Consider the following 25,809-nt stretch of genomic DNA (forward strand, 5'->3'; position numbering starts at 1 on the left):
CGCACCACAATGATTCACAAACGAACATTTTCACAAGAAAATAAACGAGCAATGTGAACATATAACATACACATATAACTTTTATTAAAGAAATAAGTGATGTTAACCCCCAAAACATACAAGAACAGGGGAAACGTAAAACACAACGTGCATACGCGAACCCCGCAAGTATATAGAAAAAAGGGCGGGAAAATTATAACCAAGCGTAGCTACCGCAACGACCCATAAAAGCACAGTTTATTAGAGAATAAACTATAATAAATATCACCAAATCTTCAAGGAACGCTTCAGCAGGAGAAAACACGTCTTGCTAAGCAGACGAAGGAGACAAGAGTGAAGGGTGTCACATGGCAGCTGGGTGGCTACGCACGTGCTGCATGAGGTAATTGAGATCTCTGTGGTAGATTTCGCTATAGCAGCAGTTGTGGGAGACAACAGCCTCGGTATAACAGTGGTAACGTATTACTTAATGTAATTAGACTTAGAGGCTGTCGTGACTCCATCTTCCAGAGGCAAGGCAGTTAACTGACACAGAAAAGACCTGTTTCCACTCTTGTCAAACTTGTTCGGGTAGGGTGAATGTAGACGTTTATTGTCAGTTAACTCCCTTGCCTCAGGACGATGTCATGAGTCATGCTGCACACAATAAGTCCATTTACTGACAAAGATAGTTATACTCAAGGGATAGTTAAAGGGTGGGGAAACTCCAGGATTAGATATTGTCGTTCATGGATTCTATTTAGTTCAGTGGATCAGCGTTTAGCCGTGCTCTGATCTGACTCAGGGTCCGATTTCAGCTGTTGTATGATTTGGTCTCTAGTGGAGCTGAAATAGTTAGCGACAGGTTTGTCCCTTTCGTGGTTGATGTCGGCAAAGTTTTCTTTGAGTCTAATGCAGAAGAGACGTTTTGTTTCTCCTACAGATTGTTTTTTCACAATCAGAGCACTTTAGAAAGTGGTCTCTGATTAGAGCGATCCAGCCCCAAACTAGTCACTGCTGAGAGACCCAAGGGATGTTTAAAGTTACTTGACATGACAGGGATTTATTATGCACACGGTGCATTGCTAGAGTGCTACAACAGATGTCATCATAGCCATGTGCTTCATGTTATAGATCTGACTCTGTCTTACCAAGAGGCAACACAAGTTGAATGAGGCTCTGAATGCATTATGATACAATTTCATTGAGATTGAGAGTAAATATCACCGTCTCGAAAAAGATGCTGAACTCACCACATTGGAGTAGCAGTCTTCGATGATGCTCTCGTAGAATGGGTGACATCCCTGTCTGGTGAAGCTGATGTTGCCGTCATCATAGTCTGTGAACGTCTGCCTCTGTGTGGGCTGCTTCAAGGTATGTATCGCCCCCTTCCACCAGCTACCGTCTGTCACAGTCGACAACATGGCCTTCGTCGTCCTCGATGTGGATGACAGGATATGCTGAGTCTGCTTGATGGCGGCCTTGGCGGAGAATGGACTGCCAGTCACAGAGACTGCCACCTCTGTCTCTTCAGACATATCTGTGCTCACTTTCTCGATCAGAAGCTGAAAGAGTTAAGTCTTTACATTTGTCCAACAAACTTCTCATACTTGTCACTGGGGCTGGGATAAAAGATCAATAATCCAAAATTATCGTTGATGGGAAAAAATATTAACGATTATCGATATGAAAATTGTGTCATCTATAATATCTTACATAAACCATTAGGATGAAATAAAGATAAGATTTACCAAAACAGACTTGTTATTGTCAATAATGTCCATTGCTGAAGATGGAAAGTAACCGTCTTTGTAATATCTCAAATGTTCACAAAGTAATCCCTGCATTAATGTGCCACCACTCACCAGTGGAGTGGAATGTGTTGATTTCATTCCGATTTTTTTCTGGGTATTTGCTCAAATTACTTCTCGGATATTTATCCATAATTGATAGATATTTAGTTAAGGATTATCGATCTCTATGATCTGTATCGATAGCCAGCCCAACTTTTCACAAATAAACTTGACTGAAGTAAGCATACACAACACAGTGGATGATATTAAGAACCACATAAAAGCTTGCTGCCTGTGACAAGGGACCTGAAAACTTATACATATTGCACTGATCTATGCCAGCAGATGGCATTTAGTCTGTGATTTCATCTTCAGAAGAAATACATGTGTCACATCCATGTTACATACCTGAGTTTCAAGGAGACACTTTGCTTGAAGAATTGGTTCGATCATATCCGCAGTACAAAACGTCATAGCAAAGGACAGCAGGTTTACTCTGAAATGGCATATCCAAAGTATGAAATATCTTGCACCACTTAATTAGCCACGCCCACTACTGTTACAGGAAGTTGAGTGAACGCTTCAGTCAGCAGTATTACAGCTACATCACAATAGCCTGTAAATACAGGAATCTGGACCACATAAACCCATAACAGAGGAGCAATGATCCATGCCATCCATGGGGCTGAGTGGGCAAGTGGTTTAAATCACCAGGTGCTGAGATCGTATCCCGCTCGTGACCAGGTTCTCATTCATCCTCTGGACCAACAATGTGTAAAAGTCTTTATAATGTCGTCACTACCCCCAGTACAGCCTGTGCACTCAAGAGAACCCACTCATCCAATGGTAGATGACCAGATTGTGGAAACACGAATACATTGATACACCCGAAACATAACTGACTTTGTTCAAATGTGCCTCTGTTCACCCAGCAGGGAATCAGTACACGATATGTAAGGTGGATGTCAAAACCCTCTAGCGCCGATAGGCAGCTTGGGTTGTATACTCCCCAGGGAGTTGAGAATGATAACTGGAATGCATACAGATCGACTGGTCGTGGAACAAATAAACCACATTTGGACAGATTCTTGTACCTGGATAAGTGCAGAATATGAATGCAGAATATGATAATAATCAAGACAAGGCGAGCAGCAATAAGCCATGTCTCTCAGCCTGACCACTTGTTCCATTTTGGCCAACACTTTCCGCAAGCAAAGTTTACTGGGGACCAATTGTTACCCAGATTATTCTTACAAAATGATTCTCTTCCATGACACCTGAAAAAGCCATGCCAGACATCCATATACACCCAAGGAAGTGAGCATCCTTTTTAAATCAAATATTTGCACAACTAAATCACATTAACAGTTAACCTTTTATTTACCAAACACTATGACTGTCTCTGACACCCTAGGACAGAATAATTTCATTCCAATTTTCACCTCCAAATAATCCCCCGAAAAGTGAGGGAATCATTTCATTCCAGATTCTATATTATTGGCCCAGTTCCACAAAACAAATGTTCTATTCTCAAACTGTACAAGAGGACAGTGCTCGCCCTAGCACCAAACGTAGCCCATTTCTATTCTCTAAAGTGTCACAGTGCTAGCCCCAGCTCCCCCTGTAGACTGTATGCTGCATCCCTACTTGGCCTTGATGTTACTGAAGTCCTCCTGCTCCGCCAGGTCGACACACAGCGTCCACGCTTCCGCACTCCCCACGGAGATCAGCTGGTTACAACAGTCCTCGCCAAACTCATAGTCTCGAGCCTGTAACATAAACTTGTACTCTCAAGTCTGTAACACAAAACTCATAGTCTCGAGCCTGTAACATAAACTTGTACTTTCTAGTCTGTAACACAAAACTCATAGTCTCGAGCCTGTAACATAAACTTGTACTTTCTAGTCTGTAACACAAACCTATAGTTTCGAGTCTGTAACACAAACCTATAGTTTCGAGTCTGTAACACAAACCTATAGTTTCGAGTCTGTAACACAAAACCTATAGTTTCAAGTCTGTAACACAAAACCTATAGTTTCGAGTCTGTAACACAAACCTATAGTTTCGAGTCTGTAACACAAACCTATAGTTTCGAGTCTGTTACACAAACCTATAGTTTCGAGTCTGTAACACAAAACCTATAGTTTCAAGTCTGTAACACAAAACCTATAGCTTCGAGTCTGTAACACAAAACCTATAGTTTCAAGTCTGTAACACAAAACTCATAGTCTAGAACCTGTCATACAGCACACGTCATACAAGTCTGTAAAACAAAACTCACACTATCAAGCCTCCTTCCTTAAGTCATGAACAAGTCCTAACCATGAACAGGGGTAATATCGCAACAATAGGGAATACATTCAATGTCTGACCTTGACAGCAGCTTCACCAATCAGCTTCCACACTTTCCCATCCCTCTTGGCCCGAGTGTCTCCAGGAATCCGTAGCAAGTGGCCCAGTCTCAGCAACTGAAACAATAGATATGTCCAGATGAACCCTCTCGCTTTTCTTTTACATCCCAATTAAACCCATCAATACTAAAAAATCTAACACAATGTTAATCGCATCTTTCAATAAAAGAGGGTGGCTGCATGGACTCACTTGCATGAAGCAATCATGGTGTAAGAATTATACTAACTCCTGTACTCCCACACAGAGTAGGCATGGCACTAACATGACCTTATAAAAGACGGCCCAGGTTTTATCTATTAAACAGGTTTTTCTGTTACTTTTGTCCTGCTCCTGGCGTCAGCACTATTTGCAAATTGTATTTAATCTCTATAGAAACCTCGAACAGATAAACTTCTGAATGATAACATGGTAACACGAGCAATGACTATTTCCCATGTAGTCGATATATTTGAAGCCACCAACACGCGCGACCCTGACCTTCTGTGACTGCTTGTATGCTGCCGGCCTCTTGCTGACCGCCTCCTGGACTAGCCCGAGTCGGTCCGTGCTCAGCCGCACTGCAATACAACACTCATATTCATGGATTCATCATCATCATCATCATCATCATCATCATCCTTTTATGTAATACGAATTTCCGCCAATTCCGGCAATGCAAATATCACATCACATGATGACATCACATCTATCGCGCAAGAGGCATGAAATTACCCTGTCCCTTGAATAAATAAACATTGTATAAATGTAGCCTATCTTCTGTGTTTATTGGGAGGGCTCTCATGCATAACAATCATCATTTTATTAAATGCAATGATTGAAAATAAAATAAAACTTCTTTCAATTATTACATAAAATACACAGAATTGCAGCTTATAAAAAAACATTTTAGAATGTGTTATAAAAATTATCTTATGATTACTATCATAGGATAGCATTTAGTGTAACACCATGAGCAAACTACATAATGCTATTTCAACGACGACATTGCATGGGGGACAGACATACAGACAGACAGACAGACAGACAGACAGACAATATGACCACCTACCCTGTAGTAGTGACACACCAACAGACAATTTGGCGCCTACCCAGTGGGGACACACAGACAATATGGCGCCTACCCAGTGGGGACACACAGACAATACAGCCACCAACCCTGCAGTAGAGACACACAGGCAGACAAACTAAATGGCGCCTACCCTGCAGTGGAAGAACCGACACACCGAAGTCGTCGAGCAGAGCAAGGGAGGCAATCAGGTCCAGCTCCTGCTGCACGGCGGCTGGGGTGTCCAGGATGAGATTCAGACAAGACCTGAAGCAAGGAGGAACATGACATATCTATGTGAATTACTTACTTCCTAGGTGGCCTTCATGTGATACTTTGAGTAATTCAATATTACCTATTTTTCAATTTTGAAACGATATCTGATAACATTCTTGTAACATCATAAACCTTATACACAGGCATTAAAGAGATTTCAATACTGATTAAAATCCTATCTCAAAGTATTCATATTCCAAGGCAAATTGGCACAAAGTGATTCTAGCACTACAACTATTATAAGTCTATGTTAAAGTATGTTAGTTGGGAGGGTCATACCACAGGTGTTCTGTGTGTGTTAGCTCACCTGGCCAGGTCCATGCAGGAGTCCATGAGGTGGGCGGAGGAGTTGAAGTATTCCTGGGCCGAGGACAGAACCAGCTCCACAGCCCTGGGGTACTCCACCTTTTTCTGACGCTGTTGTCGGGTGGGCTTTGTGTCCTCCAGGCTGCGCTCGATCATCTCCCCAGCCAACTTGATTGTGTCCATGCTACTGGAGCACAGCAGGCTCTCCACATACACCTGTACATGGGTACAAAGCAATAGGAATACCTTAGGAACTGCAGATAGACATGTATTAGTCCACGTACACCTGTACACGGGTACAAAGCAATAGGAATACCTTAGGAACTGCAGATAGACATGTATTAGTCCACGTACACCTGTACACGGGTACAAAGCAATAGGAATACCTTAGGAACTGCAGATAGACATGTATTAGTCCACGTACACCTGTACACGGGTACAAAGCAATAGGAATACCTTAGGAACTGCAGATAGACATGTATTAGTCCACGTACACCTGTACACGGGTACAAAGCAATAGGAATACCTTAGGAACTGCAGATAGACATGTATTAGTCCACGTACACCTGTACACGGGTACAAAGCAATAGGAATACCTTAGGAACTGCAGATAGACATGTATTAGTCCACGTACACCTGTACACGGGTACAAAGCAATAGGAATACCTTAGGAACTGCAGATAGACATGTATTAGTCCACGTACACCTGTACACGGGTACAAAGCAATAGGAATACCTTAGGAACTGCAGATAGACATGTATTAGTCCACGTACACCTGTACACGGGTACAAAGCAATAGGAATACCTTAGGAACTGCAGATAGACATGTATTAGTCCACGTACACCTGTACACGGGTACAAAGCAATAGGAATACCTTAGGAACTGCAGATAGACATGTATTAGTCCACATACACCTGTACACGGGTACAAAGCAATAGGAATACCTTAGGAACTGCAGATAGACATGTATTAGTCCACGTACACCTGTACACGGGTACAAAGCAATAGGAATACCTTAGGAACTGCAGATAGACATGTATTAGTCCACATAAACCTGTACACGGGTACAAAGCAATAGGAATACCTTAGGAACTGCAGATAGACATGTATTAGTCCACGTACACCTGTACATGAGTACAAAGCAATATGAATATCTTAGGAACTGCAGATAGACATGTATTAGTCCACGTACACCTGTACAAGAGAAGGAAGCAATATGAATACCTTAGGAACTGCAGATAGACATGTATTAGTCCACGTACACCTGTACACGGGTACAAAGCAATATGAATACCTTAGGAACTGCAGATAGACATGAATTAGTCCACGTACACCTGTACACGGGTACAAAGCAATAGGAATACCTTAGGAACTGCAGATAGACATGTATTAGTCCACGTACACCTGTACAAGAGAAGGAAGCAATATGAATACCTTAGGAACTGCAGATAGACATGTATTAGTCCACGTACACCTGTACATGAGTACAAGGCAATATGAATACCTTAGGAACTGCAGATAGACATGTATTAGTCCACGTACACCTGTACAAGAGAAGGAAGCAATATGAATACCTTAGGAACTGCAGATAGACATGTATTAGTCCACGTACACCTGTACACGAGTACAAGGCAATATGAATACCTTAGGAACTGCAGATAGACATGTATTAGTCCACGTACACCTGTACAAGAGAAGGAAGCAATATGAATACCTTAGGAACTGCAGATAGACATGTATTAGTCCACGTACACCTGTACAAGAGAAGGAAGCAATATGAATACCTTAGGAACTGCAGATAGACATGTATTAGTCCCCGTACACCTGTACACGAGTACAAGGCAATATGAATACCTTAGGAACTGCAGATAGACATGTATTAGTCCACGTACACCTGTACACGAGGACAAGGCAATATGAATACCTTAGGAACTGCAGATAGACATGTATTAGTCCATGTACACCTGTACACGGGTACAAAGCAATCTACCGATGAATATCTCAGAAACTACAGATTGACATTTTGTACCCTACATTTGTTTTTTACTTGAAACCGGCTACTAGCCATGAATGAGTACTTTTCAATAAATATTTTCTCCTGCAGTGACAGCTTCAAATCAGAGGTTATTATTGTGATTTGAAATCCATGATCAGCCTGTCTGTAATGAGCATTTTAAGTCATAGAAGAATTAGAAGTACATGCAACCCCTGCAAAGCAATCTTATCTTATACCACTACATGTCTTTAACATATGAGGAAATTGATGCAGAATATTACCTTATCTGACAATTACACGGAGATTGACAACCGTGAAATATTGTCATATCTGGATGCCCTACCTACAAGAAGCTGTACTAACCTCATGGCAAACATCGGCCGTGATGCAGCGGTAGACATTGCTCTGGAGCGACAAGACATCGTCATGGAGGTCTCGCCACTGCATTTCCGTCAGGCCTGGAGTCCTGCAGCATAATAACATACAGAGTTACAGTCGCCTCCTATCCACTCTCACACAATGAATACTTCCCGTAATGGATGGAATGTTTGATGTTTTCTATAGTCAGAAAGTAGGAGAGTTATTGCTCATGTATTTAAGATCTGTGGCGGGACTTGCTGCCTCCAAGGACTGACCTCCTGCCAGCCAGACGAGTGACTTTCACCATCAGGCTGCGAGCCTCCTCAGGATCCCCCTAAGAAAAGAAGGAAGAAAACAGACCAATCAGTAAGAAATAACTGCATCAAAATCTAATACATGCTACTTGTTAATAGAACTTGTTTACTCTAGGGTTCAAACTATATGCTATAGAAACAAAATGTACACAAGCATGAAATACTGATATCCCCCGCCAATACCACTATTTTCAGTCTAAGTCAAAGTCGTTGCTATGGACACTCGAAAAATACTTTTAAAAAAAATCTCAAACTATCAAAAGGCACTTGTTCACCACTAGACCTATCTATGTGCCAAGTTTGGTTAAGACATCTATCATGGTTTTTAAGTAATGCTCTGGAAACAAAACATGACAGGTAGATGGACAGACGCCAGGGATAACAAGATTTAAACCGTAAGCTATTGAAGCAAAGAGTAATTTATTTTTACTATTTGACCCTATGTGACCTACCTCTGTATCTCGGATGTAGTAGATGGGCTTCTTGATTGTGTGCTTGTTGAAAATCTTCATAGCTCTAACAAAAAAAAGACAAGCATCAAAATCCATAAGTGACAAGAGCCTTCATCCTACTTGGGCTGGCTATCGATATAGATAATAGACATCAATAATTGCTACATACAAGACATAAATATCAATCAATTATCAATAAATATCGGAGAAGTAACTTTAAGCAAATGTGAAAGAAAGTTCCGAAAAAGGTCAACATATTTCATGCTACCGGTGAGCAGTAAGACATATGTGCATGGACATCTTTGTAGACAGAGGAGACACAACAAAAACATTCTTTTTCCATGAGTATTCCATGACAGGTTTCTATTTTCCAATCAAGAATAAATATTTTAAATCAAGTCACTCACACTAAGAGAACATATGTAGCAAAAAGTAACCGTTGCTGCAATTGATTATACCATATGCTCCCCTTTCATACAACAGGTGCTCCCTTTGGGCTAAAACAAATAATAGTCTTGGTTCTCAGGCACCACCCGCATCATCATAAAGTCTGCTGCTTTAATTCTATTTTTTTTTTAAATTAAAAATCCCAATTCTTAAAAACAATGTGATCCAATATAGCACGTAGTTACTTCCCTCTACATGCGCATGGCTTTACTGCACATCTCGTACATGGCGGCAATAGGAGTTTGTATGCTTGTGTATGTAGGGAGGCCCTTTCCCAGGTTGATGGTACACAACTGTTTATCTGGTTACATACTAGTTTGAACAAGCAACAACAAAAAACACCGCCCGTCCGCACTATATTTTCAAAAGTCATTGCCTGAGAACCAATACTTTTATTTTTGTAAGCCTTATACACAACAGGCGCTTCCTTTATATACAACAGGCGCTTCCTTTATATACAACAGGCACTTCCTTTATATACAACAGGCTCTTCCTTTATATACAACAGGCACTTCCTTTATATACAACAGGCACTTCCTTTATATACAACAGGCTCTTCCTTTATATACAACAGGCACTTCCTTTATATACAATAGGCACTTCCTTTATATACAACAGGTGCTCCCTATATATACAACAGGCACTTCCTTTATATACAACAGGTGCTCCCTATATATACAACAGGCACTTCCTTTATATATAACAGGCACTTCCTTCATAGACAACAGGCACTTCCTTTATATACAACAGGCACTTCCTTTATATACAACAGGCTCTTCCTTTATATACAACAGGCTCTTCCTTTATATACAACAGTCACTTCCTTTATATACAACAGGCACTTCCTTTATATACAACAGGCACTTCCTTTATATACTACAGGCTCTTCCTTTATATACAACAGGCTCTTCCTTCATATACAATAGGCACTTCCTTTATATACAACAGGCTCTTCCTTTATATACAACAGGCACTTCCTTTATATACAACAGGCACTTCCTTTATATACAACAGGTGCTCCCTTAATATACAATAAATCCTTTCCTAGATACAACACAGACTACCCATGGAGGACGACCTACTGAAGATGGTTCTCTAGTTTGTCCACTTCTTTGTGCAGCTTGATCATGTCAGGGGGATCTCTCCTGAAACACAGATACATGAGTGAATGGAGGGTGATATCAATCTGCAAACAGTTGTCTGCATTAGACTAGAAGATGAAAACCCAGAGCTAGCACACAAGATACTGTTACCCAGCTATACTGTAACCTACACCAGCGACACAGCCTCTCACTCACTCACACACACACAGACACACACACAGACACACACACGCAGACACACACACACATGCAGACACACACACACACACACACACACACACACACACACACACACACACACACACACACACACACACACACACACACACACACATATGCAGACACACACACACACAGAGACACACACACACAGACAGACACACACACACACAGAGACACACACACACAGACAGACACACACACACACACACACACACACACACACATGCAGACACACACACACACACACACTGATTGACAGACAGACACCTAATCTCTCTGAAATTGATCCTAGTGATACAGCAATGTTTATGCTTACTGTGAATCTTTCTGAGGAAGACACTGGGTGATGTCAAAGGCGAGCTTCAGTTGGTCGTCTCTACAATAAACATAGTGGAACACAATTCACAAAAATGAAATTGAACTATTTCTCAAACATAATATTCCAGATTGTCCACAAGAAGATGTCATGTTGACAGTCGTCGTCCTTGTTACATGTATTGTGTCACGACTGATGACATTCCGATGTCTGAAATCTTCATGAAACTTTCCAACATTTAGCTGCACAGGGCAGCACAATTTATAACATTATTTGTTCAATACTTAGCTGCAAAATGTGGTTGTTCAAAGCCTCCAATAGTTTGTCTCACCTCTCACAAACATAGACAGCTTCCAGGGCCAGAGACATGAGGACCTTGGGCTTCTGAATAACAGGCTGGCTCACCTGGAATACAAGCACCCAATTAGTGGCCTGCTTTCAGTCAGTAAGGGGGCATAGGGCCTATTTGTACTGGGTCCAAGAGTCAGCCAGACTGTTATCCGTGAGGCCATACACACCCAATTAGTGGCCTGGTTTCAGTCAGTAAGGGGGCATAGGGCCTTGGGCTTCTGAATAACAGGCTGGCTCACCTGGAATACAAGCACCCAATTAGTGGCCTGCTTTCAGTCAGTAAGGGGGCATAGGGCCTATTTGTACTGGGTCCAAGAGTCAGCCAGACTGTTATCCGTGAGGCCATACACACCCAATTAGTGGCCTGGTTTCAGTCAGTAAGGGGGCATAGGGCCTTGGGCTTCTGAATAACAGGCTGGCTCACCTGGAATACAAGCACCCAATTAGTGGCCTGCTTTCAGTCAGTAAGGGGGCATAGGGCCTTGGGCTTCTGAATAACAGGCTGGCTCACCTGGAATACAAGCACCCAATTAGTGGCCTGCTTTCAGTCAGTAAGGGGGCATAGGGCCTATTTGTACTGGGTCCAAGAGTCAGCCAGACTGTTATCCGTGAGGCCATACACACCCAATTAGTGGCCTGCTTTCAGTCAGTAAGGGGGCATAGAGCCTTGGGCTTCTGAATAACAGGCTGGCTCACCTGGAATACAAGCACCCAATTAGTGGCCTGCTTTCAGTCAGTAAGGGGGCATAGGGCCTATTTGTACTGGGTCCAAGAGTCAGCCAGACTGTTATCCGTGAGGCCATACACATGCTAGCTGATTTCACCAAAGTGGTAAGGATCTGCAGGGCACTTTGGGTAGTCAAAGTAATATAGACTGACATACTTAATCTCCTTAATATCAGATCTTAGTTCTTGCTACAGCTAAACAAGGATCTGAGGACATCCCATTACAGGTTACGTCAGAACGATCTTTCTTCCGACCCATCAGAGCGTCTCTTACCAGATCAGGAAAGTGACAGTCGGAATGTGATTTCAAACAAGCAACCTTAAAAAGGCTAACCAGGGTATCTAAAGACACTGTACAGCTGATTCCGTCAAAATCATCGTCTATCTCTTGCTTCAATTAGATAAACATTTGAAATGAAAGATACTTTCAATAGTCCGTGGGAAGTACTGCCAAACAATTTCGGCCATCTATTAGACATTCCGGAAAGTTCTTACGTTCAAAATATTTTCAGTTTGTAACAGAAGTCATGAGTTTGAAACTAGTGTTGTAAAGCTTGAGAAAGCTGCTTTCTGATTAGTCAATTTTGACTTCTTGTTAGACATTTCATTGGTCAGTCAAAGTGCATGATAAGTCATTCTGACATGACCTGTGATTGGATGTCCTCAGATCTTTGTGTAGCAGTAGCGAGCACTAAGATCTGATTTTAATGAGATTGTGATATAACTATTGTTCAAATCAGCATGAAACCCAACTCACTCACTTGAACATTAAACAGTAATATTTTCATTTCTCTGATTGCATGTCCGACACTAAGATCAGTGTCTGAACAAGAGAGGCTGGCTGGTGACTCCTAAATGTACGTGTCCTGTGTTGAAGGTGGCAGACCAGTAGGTGTAACTACAAGCTGATACACTATACTCTGTGCCTTGAGCATTTATAGATGTATAATCTCAGAGGTAGCTCTTGCTCCCTGAGAAGAGGGTTACATATAAATGTTGGATTCAAAATTGTCAGTGTCTGTGTAACAAAGAAATTTTGTACTAGACATTCAGGCAGGTAGGACTATATTTTATCTATTGCAACAGAAATGTTGCCAGCTGCAAGATAGCTAGTCGCAGATATTTCTGGCAAAGATGCATCAATAAGTAATGTATTTGTATTCATAAGAATAATTTTGAACCGGTTCCATAAAATTTCCAATGAAATCTGACCACCATTTAAACAACAGATTGATAACAAAAAACATGAATGCATAAATAGGTAATATTCAGATCTTATTGGTGAGTTTGTTTAATGTGGAAAGAATGGAAGTTCCTTGTAGACAATAGTTGACATGTCTGGGACTATCACTGCCTCTTACCCCTGCCTTGGATGTTTCAAAGATCTTGACAACCAGGGAGAGGTCTGTCTTGGCCTTGGTGATGATGTAGTCATGCAGGAGAGAGGTGTACGCGCCCGCCTCACGGCGCTCACACTGCTTCAGGAACGGCACCATCCATCGCCGCAGGTTCTTAACATACATCTCTCCTGAAGACTGCAAAACATTAAAAACAAGCGTAAGTTAGCCCTAAAAAAAGATTTATAAAATATAAAAACTGCCCTCAAAATCAAGATCCAATATATAGACACAAACTATTACGAGGTGTCCCTCCTATGGCAATCTGGGATCTCCTAGGGAGCCTGTAAACAATGGCGTTTCAATAAGAATCTCTGCCACGTTGATGCAGCCTGAAAACTGGTGTCAGGTGAGGTGCAGGCAAACCAGTGGTTGATAGGATGAGCATCTATCATCGTAGGTTCATACCAAATCAGCCCAGTCACTCTCAGGTACATAGTCTACAACCCCTACCCAAATTCAGCCGTATGGTCACTTTAGTCTCACTTTCATCTCTGCATATCCTCTTACCTTAGACATGATCAGCTCCAGTTTGTCGTAGTCGGCCATCTGCTGCAGATCCCTGAAAGTGAGGCTGTCGTCCACACCACACTCGTACACCAACATCTCCATGGTAAGGAGATCGTCCAGCAAGTCGTACAGCCCCTGTGAGTAGCATGCCATGTCACTGAGTATTGTGGTTGTTCAGAAAGATCAGAACACTGAGAGCAGGTTGTGATGAAGACCAGCACAAAGCTGTACTCCTACCAAGACCAAGCATAATTTATTTTTTTATTTTTTGTTTGTTGTTTAACACCGCACTCAGCAATATTCCAGCTATATGACAGCAGTCTGTAAATAATGGAGTCTTGACGAGACAATCCAGTGATTGACATCATGAGCATCGATCAATGCAATTGGGATACGATGACATGCATCAACCAATTCAGGGAACCTGACCACCCGATCCCATTAGTCGCCTTTCAAGACCTATTCTAATCTGGATCTTCACAGGTGCAAAAGACCAAGTAATGACAATAACAACATGAAGATGAAGATGATGATGATGATGATGATGGTGGTGATGGTGGTGGTGGTGGTGGTGGTGGTGATGATGATGATGATGATGATGATGATGATGATGATGATGGTGGTGATGGTGATGATGATGATGATGATGATGATGGTGGTGATGGTGATGATGATGATGATGATGATGATGATGGTGGAGGTGGTGGTGATGATGATGATGATGATAACACTTACCTCGACCCTGTTTTGTATGGCCAGTTTGACGAGGTCGAGAGCATTGTCCACCAGACGAGAGAGGCGCTCTATCTCGCAGGCACGGTCGGTGTACCAGTCACACAGCAGAGACTTACTTATCTCATCACTCCTGCAAGTTATATATTCCTGGGTCACCACAAAATACTTATTTTTCATAATGCATTCTATTAACAAATTAAATAACAGTAACAATAATGTTACAGGTTTGATGCAAAGTTACTGTGATATATCTAGTTTGTTTGGCAATCAATCAAATTATAAGAAAATCTCCATAATTAATAATTGAATTTATCTACAGGTGAAACATGTTTGACGATATATAGGTGTATTTCTCCATCTCGAGTGTTCTACAGTAGCCTGACATATTGTCATGTTACCTGTATTTCTCCAGCTCAGGTTTGTCTTCATACAGGAATGCTCCCAGGTCAACAGGCGACGGGTCAATGGCAGCTCTGAAAAAACAGTGAAATGATAACAGTTTTGTTTGGAATTATTCTGCAACTAGTATTATTCTAACCTATGAATGATAAACACAAACACCAATGTGGCTGAAACCACTGGAAATATGTAGACCACAGCGATGACAGCTGTAAAAATCTTACAGTCCTATCACACATTATATCAGTCCTTCCAAAAAGAGTCAGGTTTAAGTGTATGATCTGTGTATGATGTTCTAGCATGAACACACAATGCCATTTAGATCTCGACCACCAGTTGTCGAACTTTCATTTTGTGAAAGCCTTGGTGGCTGAGTGGGTTAGATCTCTGACTTTGTGTGCTGCCTGTTAGGTGCCTGACCCTAGCAGTGTGGGTTCGAATCATGTATGGAACTCCATCCAAAAAAGTACTAGAATCTGTCCTTTAGTAAGAAAGTGTTATCCCAGGTATAACATTAGTCAGATGTTCTAGTAGGTCGTTACCTGCACTGTTCCCCCTCGCTCCAGTCCGGCTCTCCCCGCCAACTGATCTCCTCCCACTTCTGTGCATCCTCCGAGTTCCTGTACAGAGCATACGTCAATTACATGAGTCATGTATCACATTTCTTATCACACCAGTACACTAGAGAAGTGTTTCAGCTATAAAATGTATTAAAATGTATTCATTTGGTGTTAAATATTCATGTCTTCAGACCATATGATGTTCAGATAGATAGATTCTTTAACAAGCAACGATAATGTTTTAACTATCGGCCAGAAACCATCTTGTGAAAACCCACACCATAATTGATCCTGTTCACACTTGTGTGTTACAGTGGCTACACTGGGGACTGATCCTAACCCTGACACTGCACTCTGACTCTCAACATATTCCGCGTTGTGTCCTCAAGTATACGTGACTGGGGACCGATCCTAACCCTGACACTGCACTCTGACTCTCAACATATTCCATGTTGGGTCCTCAAGCATATGTGACTGGGGACCGATCCTAACCCTGACATTGCACTCTGACTCTCAACATATTCATTCAGCTGCAGTGAAATAAGGAAAGGACTTACGCCATCTCAGGCAGCAGGGGCTTGTACTCCACTGGCGGGGTGGTCTCAGGGAAGTTGGACAAGATTGCCAGTCTGTAATCACAAACATGTTGGAAATATAACCAAAGTCCTACTACAACAATAACATCATTTGACCGTCATCTCACGGTAATTGTCAAGTAGACCAGATGCGACGTACCTGTGTTTGAGGGTGGACGCTCCATGGTAGGTGAACATAGCTTCCAGGGCCTCACTGTTGGACATCTGCAACACAGGCATAAAACACAACTAATTGTATTGTTTGATAGGCATTACATAGCAGTTGCTGGATGACAAAGTAGAGATCATTTATGATGCATCAGATGAAACAGATGCATCAACCAGGTCAGCGAGCCTGACCACCCGATCCCGTTAGCCGCCTCTTATGACCAGCATGGGTTGCTGACAGAGTAACATGCATCTTCACGAGTACAACAAAGTGTATCATCCATACGTATGACAACACACAATTAGCAGTCTCTATACAAGTCTCTCCTTATAACAAGTACTAGGAACTAGTCTGCCAGGGATTATCCCATAAGCTAGAAACTAGTACTTGTGATTCCATCTTGTTTAAGTAGTTTTCTTCTATCCAAAATTACGATGCTGATCAATATAACAAAACACAAGCATTGGTCACGAACACTCTGTTGAACCACCTGACCTACCTGTGCATAATTAACAGCAGTTTCCACAATATTTTGAGATCTGAATTCTTTGAAAAACTTTGAGTTGAATTGTTCAGCTGCTGCACTCCGACCTCCCATGATGTGCTGCAACACGAGGAATGTTGGGGAAATGTCATCATATTAAAACACTTTTCAAATTCCCTAATTTATTTTGTGATGTTTCTTGGAATATATATCTATATATATATACTACACAAAAGAAGTAAAGAAACTAGGGCTGGGACGAGTCCAAATTTACTACCCGGGTACCCATCCCCCTATTACCCAACCCTACCTGGGTACCCACGGTAGGCCTCAACAGAAAGGTACAAAATGTCCGATTGGGATTTTTTTACCATAGCTATGGCCAAACACATTTAGATACATGTATTAAACAATCTGGTCATGCATACACTGAAAGTTATATCTTTATTCAGCTCTATGAAAATTCAGAAGGAATGGGTGCATCATTTTTGTCATTAAACAATATATTACTTGACTAACCACGGGTCCGGGTAGTCCTGTGGGTACCCGGGTCCTACTCAGTACCCAACCGACCTGGGTACCCGAGTTACCCGTCCCAGTCTTAAAAGGAACCCCCGATTCTTTCATGTTACTATAGTTAATCTCTCATGTCAAGACAGATGATATTTAAACATACTGTTTTCCTTGCAACTTTATATCTGATCCTAAGTATAACATTATCCTGATCTGCCACATTACTGGGGCGTTCAGCAAACCCTAACTAATACTGTGGCAAAGTGAGGTATTCAGTGAATCTGTGGCTTACATCAAGACTTCGTGTCTTCATGCAGTTCCTCACACACCTGCTGGTATAGGTGCCATAAGAAACTAGGGAAAGGACAGCTTAATGGAGTTTACAACTACTGAAGAAATAGTATCATGTTCCAATATGCGTCATCTCTTATCGGGTATCATTTCACAAGTCAAGTATGCCAATGCATCACTGAATTGTCTAACCAATGGAATGGTTGCATGTCTACAGTAAGTAGGTGCCATGTGGCCATGTTGCTGCAGTCCCATGCTGTGTGTGTGTGTGTGTGTGTGTGTGTGTTTGTAGTTTAACACCACACTCAGCAATATTCCGGCTATATGATGGACACCTGTACATATTCATGTCTGACCAGACAATACAGTGATTTTCGGGGTATGATAACACGCCATCAACCAAGATACCAAGCCTAACCACCAAAAATCATGTTTTCAATTTCTCTAAGGTTTCATTAATAATAACCAAAAGAAGTTAGGGACATCTACATCTTTCATATTACTATGGTTAATCTACAATGCCCTGACAGATTAATTATACAAACATGAAAGAATCGGGTGGTCCTTAACTTCTTTTGAGTAGTATAGATGATATCTTAGAGAACTTTAAACATGATTTTTGTTGGTCAGGTTCGGTAACTTCGTTGACAATGTTAACTACTTTGACAATGAAGCCATCTCACCTCATACGTCCTGAGTCTGTCGATGTACTGGAGGAGCTTCAGTCTGGCCCTGCACAGTTCCTTCTGTTCGAGGTTCATGCTGTGTGCAACACAACATATCATTACTGACACTGTCATACACAAACATCTTCAAAAGGATATGTTGTTTATGTTTACCAAACAAGAAAATTGAGGCTATGAAAATAAAATAATGGCTGGCCTGGAAAAGCAGACACTGCAAAGATTTCAAACTTATTGCCTTAACAGCGAAACAAAAGTGTTTTCTCAAAAGTGATAGAGATGCCTGAGCATGATTTTAGATTCCCCTCAATATTGTTTTCTTAGTCCAGATCAATTGATAATTATTATTCATACACAAGAAAATATTAAACTTTTCAAAAAATAAAAACAAATGTTATGTTGATATAACTATTATAACCATAACATCCATATTTTTGTCAATTTCATGAGGTAAAAGACCCTCAGACAACAATTGCATCATTTTTAATTAAACCTCCTTCCCTTGATATATTGACCAAGAAAATCTGAAATACAAGAAACTAAAACTGGTGTGGCCTTATCATACATTAGTTTTCTACTCAAGGACGTTAGAATCCTCCTATGACTGACAAGGTGTTCCCGAACATTCACCTCGCGAAGTCCACTTGGTCCTGCAGTTCCTTCATCCGCTGCAGCTTCATCTCCTCCTTCTGTCTCTGATCTTCTGGGTTGAACTCATCAAAACTCATGTCCTCATACAAGCCCTCCTCAGGGTCACACAGGATAAACCTAGCAACAGAGTTATCTCCCATGCATTAACAGAACATCATATGCATTGAAACATTGTTCCTAGCAATAATCACTTTGAAGATAAATCATTTAAAGTTCATTGAAACATTGGTCAGTTGAAACATTATAAGAGAAATTACTAATTATTATAACATGACGTCATCCATAGTCAATAACATCACAAATTGAATACAGAATTAACTCAGACTTGATTCAACAACTCGGGACAATTAATCTTCAATTTCATGAAGCTTTATATTATCCATATTTAAACTAAACAGTATTACACTGAGCAAAGACGCTACCTGCCGCCATCCTCCCCCTTGCCGATGGTGATAAGAGCGGGGAGGTCGGTGCCCCGTAGGCCGTACTGCAGGAGTTCCCACATGGCGTCGATGTTGTCGGGGACTCGCTCCAGACACTCGTGCAACACCCATGATCTCTTGCTGATCTTACTCTGAAATAATTCATACCGTCCATTGCTTGAATAGAATAGAACTAAAGTCATCTTAAGTCTTCTGGACTCGTCTGGACTGTCTTTGATCATAAAGCAACAAGGAACAAGAGAGAAGTCCTCAACCTCGCATCTCAGTCAAGTAAAAGATTCATGACATTAATAGTAATAGCCTCTGGTACCTTGATGAGAATCATCTGAAGTTTTCCTGACTCATTTCCATAATTAATCAGACAAATCATGACAGTCATGCATCACGGTTATTCTTAACTCATCGACCTGTTCTGTAATGCTTGTATGTGTTGTTTGTTGTTTAACGGCACACTCATCAATATTCCAGCTACATGACGCAGCCTGTAAATAACTGAGTCTGGGCCAGAGAATCAAGCGATTGATATAATGAGCAATGATCCAATCCATGGGATACAGTGATATGCCATCAACAAAATCCCTCAGCCTGAGCTCCCATCTCTTTGGTCTTCTACGACCAACATAGGTTGCTGGGAACCAATCCTACTCCGTGATGTACGTCCTCCTGTGACCACTCCCTGCTGCTCCACTCACCAGATAATCCTGTATGGAGGCGACGGACACGGGGGACTTCCTCCACTGCCTCTGATACACCAGGTCACAGTCCAGGCCGTATGTCCTCGCTAGCGCCAGCGCCTCACCATACTCCTCCCCGTCTATCTGGACACACATCCCCACATCCCATGACCAGGAGGACACATCCAGTCATAATCATAAATGTGATGACATACATGTACTACCGTATCTCATATCAAACTACATGATAATCCTTGCTGATAAATCTTGCATAAATCAGCAAGATTGTCAGTTAGGGCTACAAAGACATTTGTTTCTCATTTTATTGCCCACAAATTAAGAGCCACTACTTCCATGAGTACACGTTGTCACGTCTCCGCACCCTACTTCCAGTACCCAGCCTTACACGGAGGGAAAGATGCTGATGTGGTGGGAAACTAAATTAATTTGCAGGGAACCAAACATTTATTGTTTGCCGAATTTAAACATCTAGTGTTTATCAAAATAGTCACCACGACTGTACTGACAATTTACTACAAAACCTTAGAAGTCACTGTGACTGGAGAGTATTTTACAACAATCATCGGCGAAATGCCGTACTGTCTTCATTGTCATACCTTGTGAGCATACAGTTCCTCAGGGGTCGTAGACTTTAAACAGATCAATTTGTAAATGCGTGTAACCAACCTGAAACATACAATCATGCCACTTTACCTATGTACACACACACACACATAACAACATGTTAAGTTCTCCCTAAAGCAAAATGTAGCTAGTGTCGCTTTATCTACATACACACACACAACAACAACAGGATATTAAGTCCTCTTTGAAACAAGCCCAGTAATACTGACTTTGAAACCTGAGAAAAGACAAATGAAATAAGAACATTATCAATACATTATGGACCCTTGTATAATGTAGGTGTCACGATACATCGACCTCATTATCAATACATCATGGACCGTAGCATGTAGGTATCACGGTACATCTACCTCATTATCAATACATCATGGACCGTAGCATGTAGGTATCACGGTACATCTACCTCATTATCAATACATCATGGACCGTAGCATGTAGGTGTCACGGTACATCTACCTCATTATCAATACATCTTGGACCCCAGTGTAATGTGCGTGTCAGGATACATGTACTTCATTATCATTACATACAGCAATACTCACATCATGTTACTTAATTCAAGCAGTTTGGGCGTTGGATTGTCCATGTTTCATGAGGCCTGACACGAGGTTGTAGTTTAAATTAGTTTGTGTGTTCATGTATATATTTCAGCTGCCCTAACAAAGGACCCGTCTCTTGTTACACTGTGGAGCATGGTCATAGCAGTGAATGTGCCCTAGCAGCAGTGTCAGACCGAGTGCTCCTATAAAAACTCAAAACATGAAGCGATACACAGGTAGGTGTATCATGTATTGTATTATCAGGCATAAGCTTTCAAGGCATCAAAACATCGTCCATCCCAAGTTTAATAAAACATTGATTTTCAGGCAGATACTCTACACCAAGAAAACTACCACGTTAGAAATACCCACAGACAAGTACTGCAAGTATCAATACTACAAACGAGATGTTAACTGACTTGGGCTTCTTCCTGGGAGGCTGAAACCGCTCGCTGTCGGTGAGGTAGTAGAGCACCTGCTTTGTGACGCGGGTTGACCGGCTATACCAGGTGGCGTCTTCATCGTCACTGTCGTCACCTTCATCACCTTCATCAGCTATCAACTTCTTCCTCGGGAACCGATGCTCACACTGGGGACAACAGAACAAGGTACACACATCTTTACATTCTTCACTCACTGATTCACAGGGATGGAATTTAGCTCTAGCCCGCTAGCCTGGACCAGTTAAGTTAACGGTCAAGCATCCTAAGAGAAATTTAGGGGGAATTACTATGTTATCCCTATTCAGGATTGTAGTTAATTCCATCCCTGCAAGTTTTATGCTACATCATTTAAGAATATAAGATGGTAACCATGGTAACAACAGAACCTTTATCAATGCAATGGTCTCGAATTGTCTTGGCTACTATCCTGACTTGGAGAGTCTGGGGTTGTGTCCTATCCGGCTCCTCACCTCAATGCCAAGGAATCCTCCCTGGTAACTCTCGCTGACCCGGGGGGACGGCTCAAACCACTCGGGGGACTGGCCCAGGAAGTTATGCAGGGTGTTCACCGCACACACCATCACGGCACCAGTACATCTCGCCAGGATCAGCGCCTTCACAAGCACACAATATCATCATCATCATCATCATCATCATCATCATCATCATCATCATAATATATGCATTTGTATAGCGCAGCATTCACTGTGCATAAGTGCTCTGTGCGCTGACATACCTATCCAGCTTCACCCTTTATTACACAGAACGTCCCTACCCTATAGAGATGGTTCAATTTGCCATTCTAAGCTCTGGTTTTATTCAGAGTTTATTTCAAATACAAGTATTTTCCATCCCCTCTTGGTACAGTATTTTGTAAAAAGCATTTAAAGTACTATGAAAACAATTTTGGGCAGGTATGAACCTAACAATCATCCAACTACATATCTTGAAAAACAAAGAGTAGAACAAAATGATACACTACAAAAAGGAATACTAAATGTTGATGCTGCAAAGTTTCAACACTTCTGTTCAGAAGCAAGATGTGATGAACACAGGGGCGATAGTAGGGTGGATCGAAAGTACTCCCCAGTGTATTATGATACTAATTCTTTCTTTAATGGGGAGACAATGGTACAGGCGGAATCTTACATCATTCGACCAGAAGTTGACGTCAAGTAGCTTCTTGTGAGGTATCAGATCTGTAACAGAGAGTACACTTGTGAGCTAGTGGATCTAACATCGCTTAGAACAGACATTCAGTCACATCATTTCAGATCATTGTGTATGGAAACCCCTCAGGGCTCCAACAATGTAGTAAAACATTGTAAAATGCTACAGGACACGCTACAATCTTCAGTAATCCAAATATAGTTGAATCGTCACAGGAATAAAGTAATTCTTACAATCATAATACTGGGTTACAGATAGTTGTCTTCCATGTGCAGTGAATGTAACTACACAAATCAGGTGTCGGAGACAGCTCATGCAGTCAGACATCCATCAATGCATGCAGCATCTCAGCACTGTGTCTAAAGTAATGTTAGTTGTGTGCAGAGTTGTGTGATTAGAATACATGTTACCTTTAATTCTTTTTCTCTTTTGAGGATTTTCAGCAAGTTTGGGGCAGATCTCTTCATATCCAGGCTGCAATGAAGGGTCAATATTCACAAAAGATTCACAACATACAACCATTTCCAACATTCACAAAGAGGTTCAATTTCCAGAAGTCAGATCAAAGGCATTTAAGATTATTATTCCTTTCACAAGTTCCAACTTTACAACACCCCCAGTGTCTGACCTGGTCCTCGAGTGCCCAGGCGACCTTGTACCGGAGCGACGGCAGGTTCCACACAGACAGCTTCCCCGACAAGTGCAGCACGACCAGTGTGTCCCCCGCCGGCGAGACGCACATCTTGTACACACCATCCTGGAAACCAGAAACTGACACATCTAAATACATGGTTCTGTTAATTGGTGTTAAAATAAAGGGCATCTGAGGATTTCTGCTGTGATATTTCAGTCTAGGGACTGCTTCATTTTTAACATTAGTGTTACAGGACAAGCACCACTGACAGTCATGCTACTCTTAGTGCTCTACAATTAGTCAGTTCTTTAATTATGCAATTACTTGCTGTATTGGAATAGAGTTTGTATACAGGAAATGGATACACTTAATTTCTTACCACAAAGCCTCCTTTCCAGGCCGAAAGTTGAGGCAGACGCAGCCTGCTCAGTATTGACATTCCCTTGTTGGCCTGAAATAAGTTGTAAAATTGATGCCAATGATGCGTAAAAAACACACGCAAAAGTAAGAAATTCTATTACAGCTATGTCAGTTTCTAAATAACTGTCTCGGAAACAAGCAAACAAGTGGTTGATAGCACGAGCAATGATCACTTGCAATCAGCCACATTTAACCTCATATCCTTAGCTCACAAAAAGGACAATGGCGTAATTTAAGGTGGCATTTCAGACTACAAATTTTATTATTATTCAGAACCTTGTAAAATCCTAAGCTAATCTCCATCTAGATTGTTTAGCCATGTGCTGTTACCAGACTAAGCCATCTCTACATTGTTCACACCCACTGTTCCTACCTGGGTCATCCCGGTATCGTAGTCAGTGACCAGACTAAGCCATCTCTACATTGTTCACACCCACTGTTCCTACCTGGGTCATCCCGGTATCGTAGTCAGTGACCAGACTAAGCCATCTCTACATCACTCACACCCACTGTTCCTACCTGGGTCATCCCGGTATCGTAGTCAGTGACCAGACCAAGCCATCTCTACATTGTTCACACCCACTGTTCCTACCTGGGTCATCCCGGTATCGTAGTCAGTGACCAGACTAAGCCATCTCTACATTGTTCACACCCACTGTTCCTACCTGGGTCATCCCGGTATTGTTGTCAGTGACCAGACTAAGCCATCTCTACATTGTTCACACCCACTGTTCCTACCTGGGTCATCCCGGTATTGTTGTCAGTGACCAGACTAAGCCATCTCTACATTGTTCACACCCACTGTTCCTACCTGGGTCGTCCCGGTATCGTAGTCAGTGACCAGACTAAGCCATCTCTACATCACTCACACCCACTGTTCCTACCTGGGTCGTCCCGGTATCGTAGTCAGTGACCAGACTAAGCCATCTCTACATCGCTCACACCCACTGTTCCTACCTGGGTCGTCCCGGTATCGTAGTCTGTGACAAGACCAAGCCATCTCTACATCGCTCACACCCACTGTTCCTACCTGGGTCATCCCGGTATCGTAGTCTGTGACCAGTTTGTAATGTGGCATGTCAGACAGCAACCGCCACGCCGTGATCCCCTCGCTGATTGCTTCAGTTGCCGCTGACGACGGCTCTCCACCCTGGCCACACCCGCCAACCAACAACATCTTGTGCTTTGAAAGATAGACGACGGAGCTGATGCCAAGAGGATAATGTCCGCTGAAGACGAAGCTGTGGCGAGACTTATATCCCTTGTCCCGACTGACGTAGTAGCTCTTCAGACGACCATGGTAGTTGATGACCAGTAGCTCTGCTGACCTGGAGCAGAGAACAGTTAGTCTACATGTGGGACAGATTTATCTCCCATGATTGCTGGACACAGGTCATTAGTGCAAAGTTATATTCTGACCATATTTTTTAGTGGCCTTATGCAATTCCTTGACAGAGTTATCTCCCTTCGTATTCCACACAATATTACTTCCTGTTTCGTTTGATGCTCGAGGTTTGCATTCGTTACATTCTATGAGATTGTGATGTGATGGTGTGATGTAGGGAGCGGATAGTTTTAGGTACAGTTGAGAGAGGTGTGGCATGTTACGGAGGGCTGAACCGATTGTGTCTCTGTATGTGCTATTGTCAGTTGTGTCCGTTGATTTCACCGCAGGCTTATGTATACGTCGAATAAATGTACAGAATGTTTCATCCCGTGTTCCCAGTGTAATTCCAACCTTTACTGATGATTACTTTACATAATACCTTTGGGG

General features: G+C 41.9%; 1 protein-coding gene across 3 annotated transcripts in view; it reads right to left on the reverse strand.

Annotated features, from left to right (window-relative positions):
* LOC124122058 (NBAS subunit of NRZ tethering complex-like) overlaps nucleotides 1-25,809 on the reverse strand; it is a 65,433-nt gene that overhangs the window by 29,915 nt on the left and 9,709 nt on the right. For 2 of the 3 annotated variants that reach the window (XM_048402601.1, XM_048402605.1), the window contains exons 8-40: nucleotides 25,066-25,363; nucleotides 23,995-24,066; nucleotides 23,610-23,738; nucleotides 23,392-23,455; nucleotides 22,961-23,010; nucleotides 22,282-22,425; nucleotides 21,788-21,957; nucleotides 20,802-20,871; nucleotides 20,203-20,328; nucleotides 19,490-19,641; nucleotides 19,047-19,184; nucleotides 18,417-18,495; nucleotides 16,945-17,049; nucleotides 16,437-16,501; nucleotides 16,259-16,330; nucleotides 15,684-15,761; nucleotides 15,141-15,215; nucleotides 14,743-14,872; nucleotides 14,008-14,142; nucleotides 13,462-13,635; nucleotides 11,355-11,428; nucleotides 11,024-11,083; nucleotides 10,465-10,527; nucleotides 8,936-8,999; nucleotides 8,445-8,503; nucleotides 8,173-8,275; nucleotides 5,813-6,027; nucleotides 5,384-5,496; nucleotides 4,662-4,741; nucleotides 4,145-4,240; nucleotides 3,420-3,541; nucleotides 2,181-2,268; nucleotides 1,233-1,544 (exon numbers count right to left, since the gene is read on the reverse strand). In XM_048402601.1, coding sequence (XP_048258558.1) covers nucleotides 1,233-1,544; nucleotides 2,181-2,268; nucleotides 3,420-3,541; nucleotides 4,145-4,240; nucleotides 4,662-4,741; nucleotides 5,384-5,496; nucleotides 5,813-6,027; nucleotides 8,173-8,275; nucleotides 8,445-8,503; nucleotides 8,936-8,999; nucleotides 10,465-10,527; nucleotides 11,024-11,083; nucleotides 11,355-11,428; nucleotides 13,462-13,635; nucleotides 14,008-14,142; nucleotides 14,743-14,872; nucleotides 15,141-15,215; nucleotides 15,684-15,761; nucleotides 16,259-16,330; nucleotides 16,437-16,501; nucleotides 16,945-17,049; nucleotides 18,417-18,495; nucleotides 19,047-19,184; nucleotides 19,490-19,641; nucleotides 20,203-20,328; nucleotides 20,802-20,871; nucleotides 21,788-21,957; nucleotides 22,282-22,425; nucleotides 22,961-23,010; nucleotides 23,392-23,455; nucleotides 23,610-23,738; nucleotides 23,995-24,066; nucleotides 25,066-25,363 — 3,775 coding nt within the window. Of the gene's footprint in view, nucleotides 1-1,232; nucleotides 1,545-2,180; nucleotides 2,269-3,419; nucleotides 3,542-4,144; nucleotides 4,241-4,661; nucleotides 4,742-5,383; nucleotides 5,497-5,812; nucleotides 6,028-8,172; nucleotides 8,276-8,444; nucleotides 8,504-8,935; nucleotides 9,000-10,464; nucleotides 10,528-11,023; nucleotides 11,084-11,354; nucleotides 11,429-13,461; nucleotides 13,636-14,007; nucleotides 14,143-14,742; nucleotides 14,873-15,140; nucleotides 15,216-15,683; nucleotides 15,762-16,258; nucleotides 16,331-16,436; nucleotides 16,502-16,944; nucleotides 17,050-18,416; nucleotides 18,496-19,046; nucleotides 19,185-19,489; nucleotides 19,642-20,202; nucleotides 20,329-20,801; nucleotides 20,872-21,787; nucleotides 21,958-22,281; nucleotides 22,426-22,960; nucleotides 23,011-23,391; nucleotides 23,456-23,609; nucleotides 23,739-23,994; nucleotides 24,067-24,408; nucleotides 24,436-25,065; nucleotides 25,364-25,809 lie in introns of those variants that run through there. The other variant, XM_048402609.1, reaches the window with a different exon arrangement.

The sequence above is a fragment of the Haliotis rufescens genome, unplaced genomic scaffold, assembly GCF_023055435.1.
Source record: "Haliotis rufescens isolate VD_foot unplaced genomic scaffold, xgHalRufe1.0.p SCAF_1, whole genome shotgun sequence".
Lineage (NCBI taxonomy): Eukaryota > Metazoa > Mollusca > Gastropoda > Lepetellida > Haliotidae > Haliotis > Haliotis rufescens.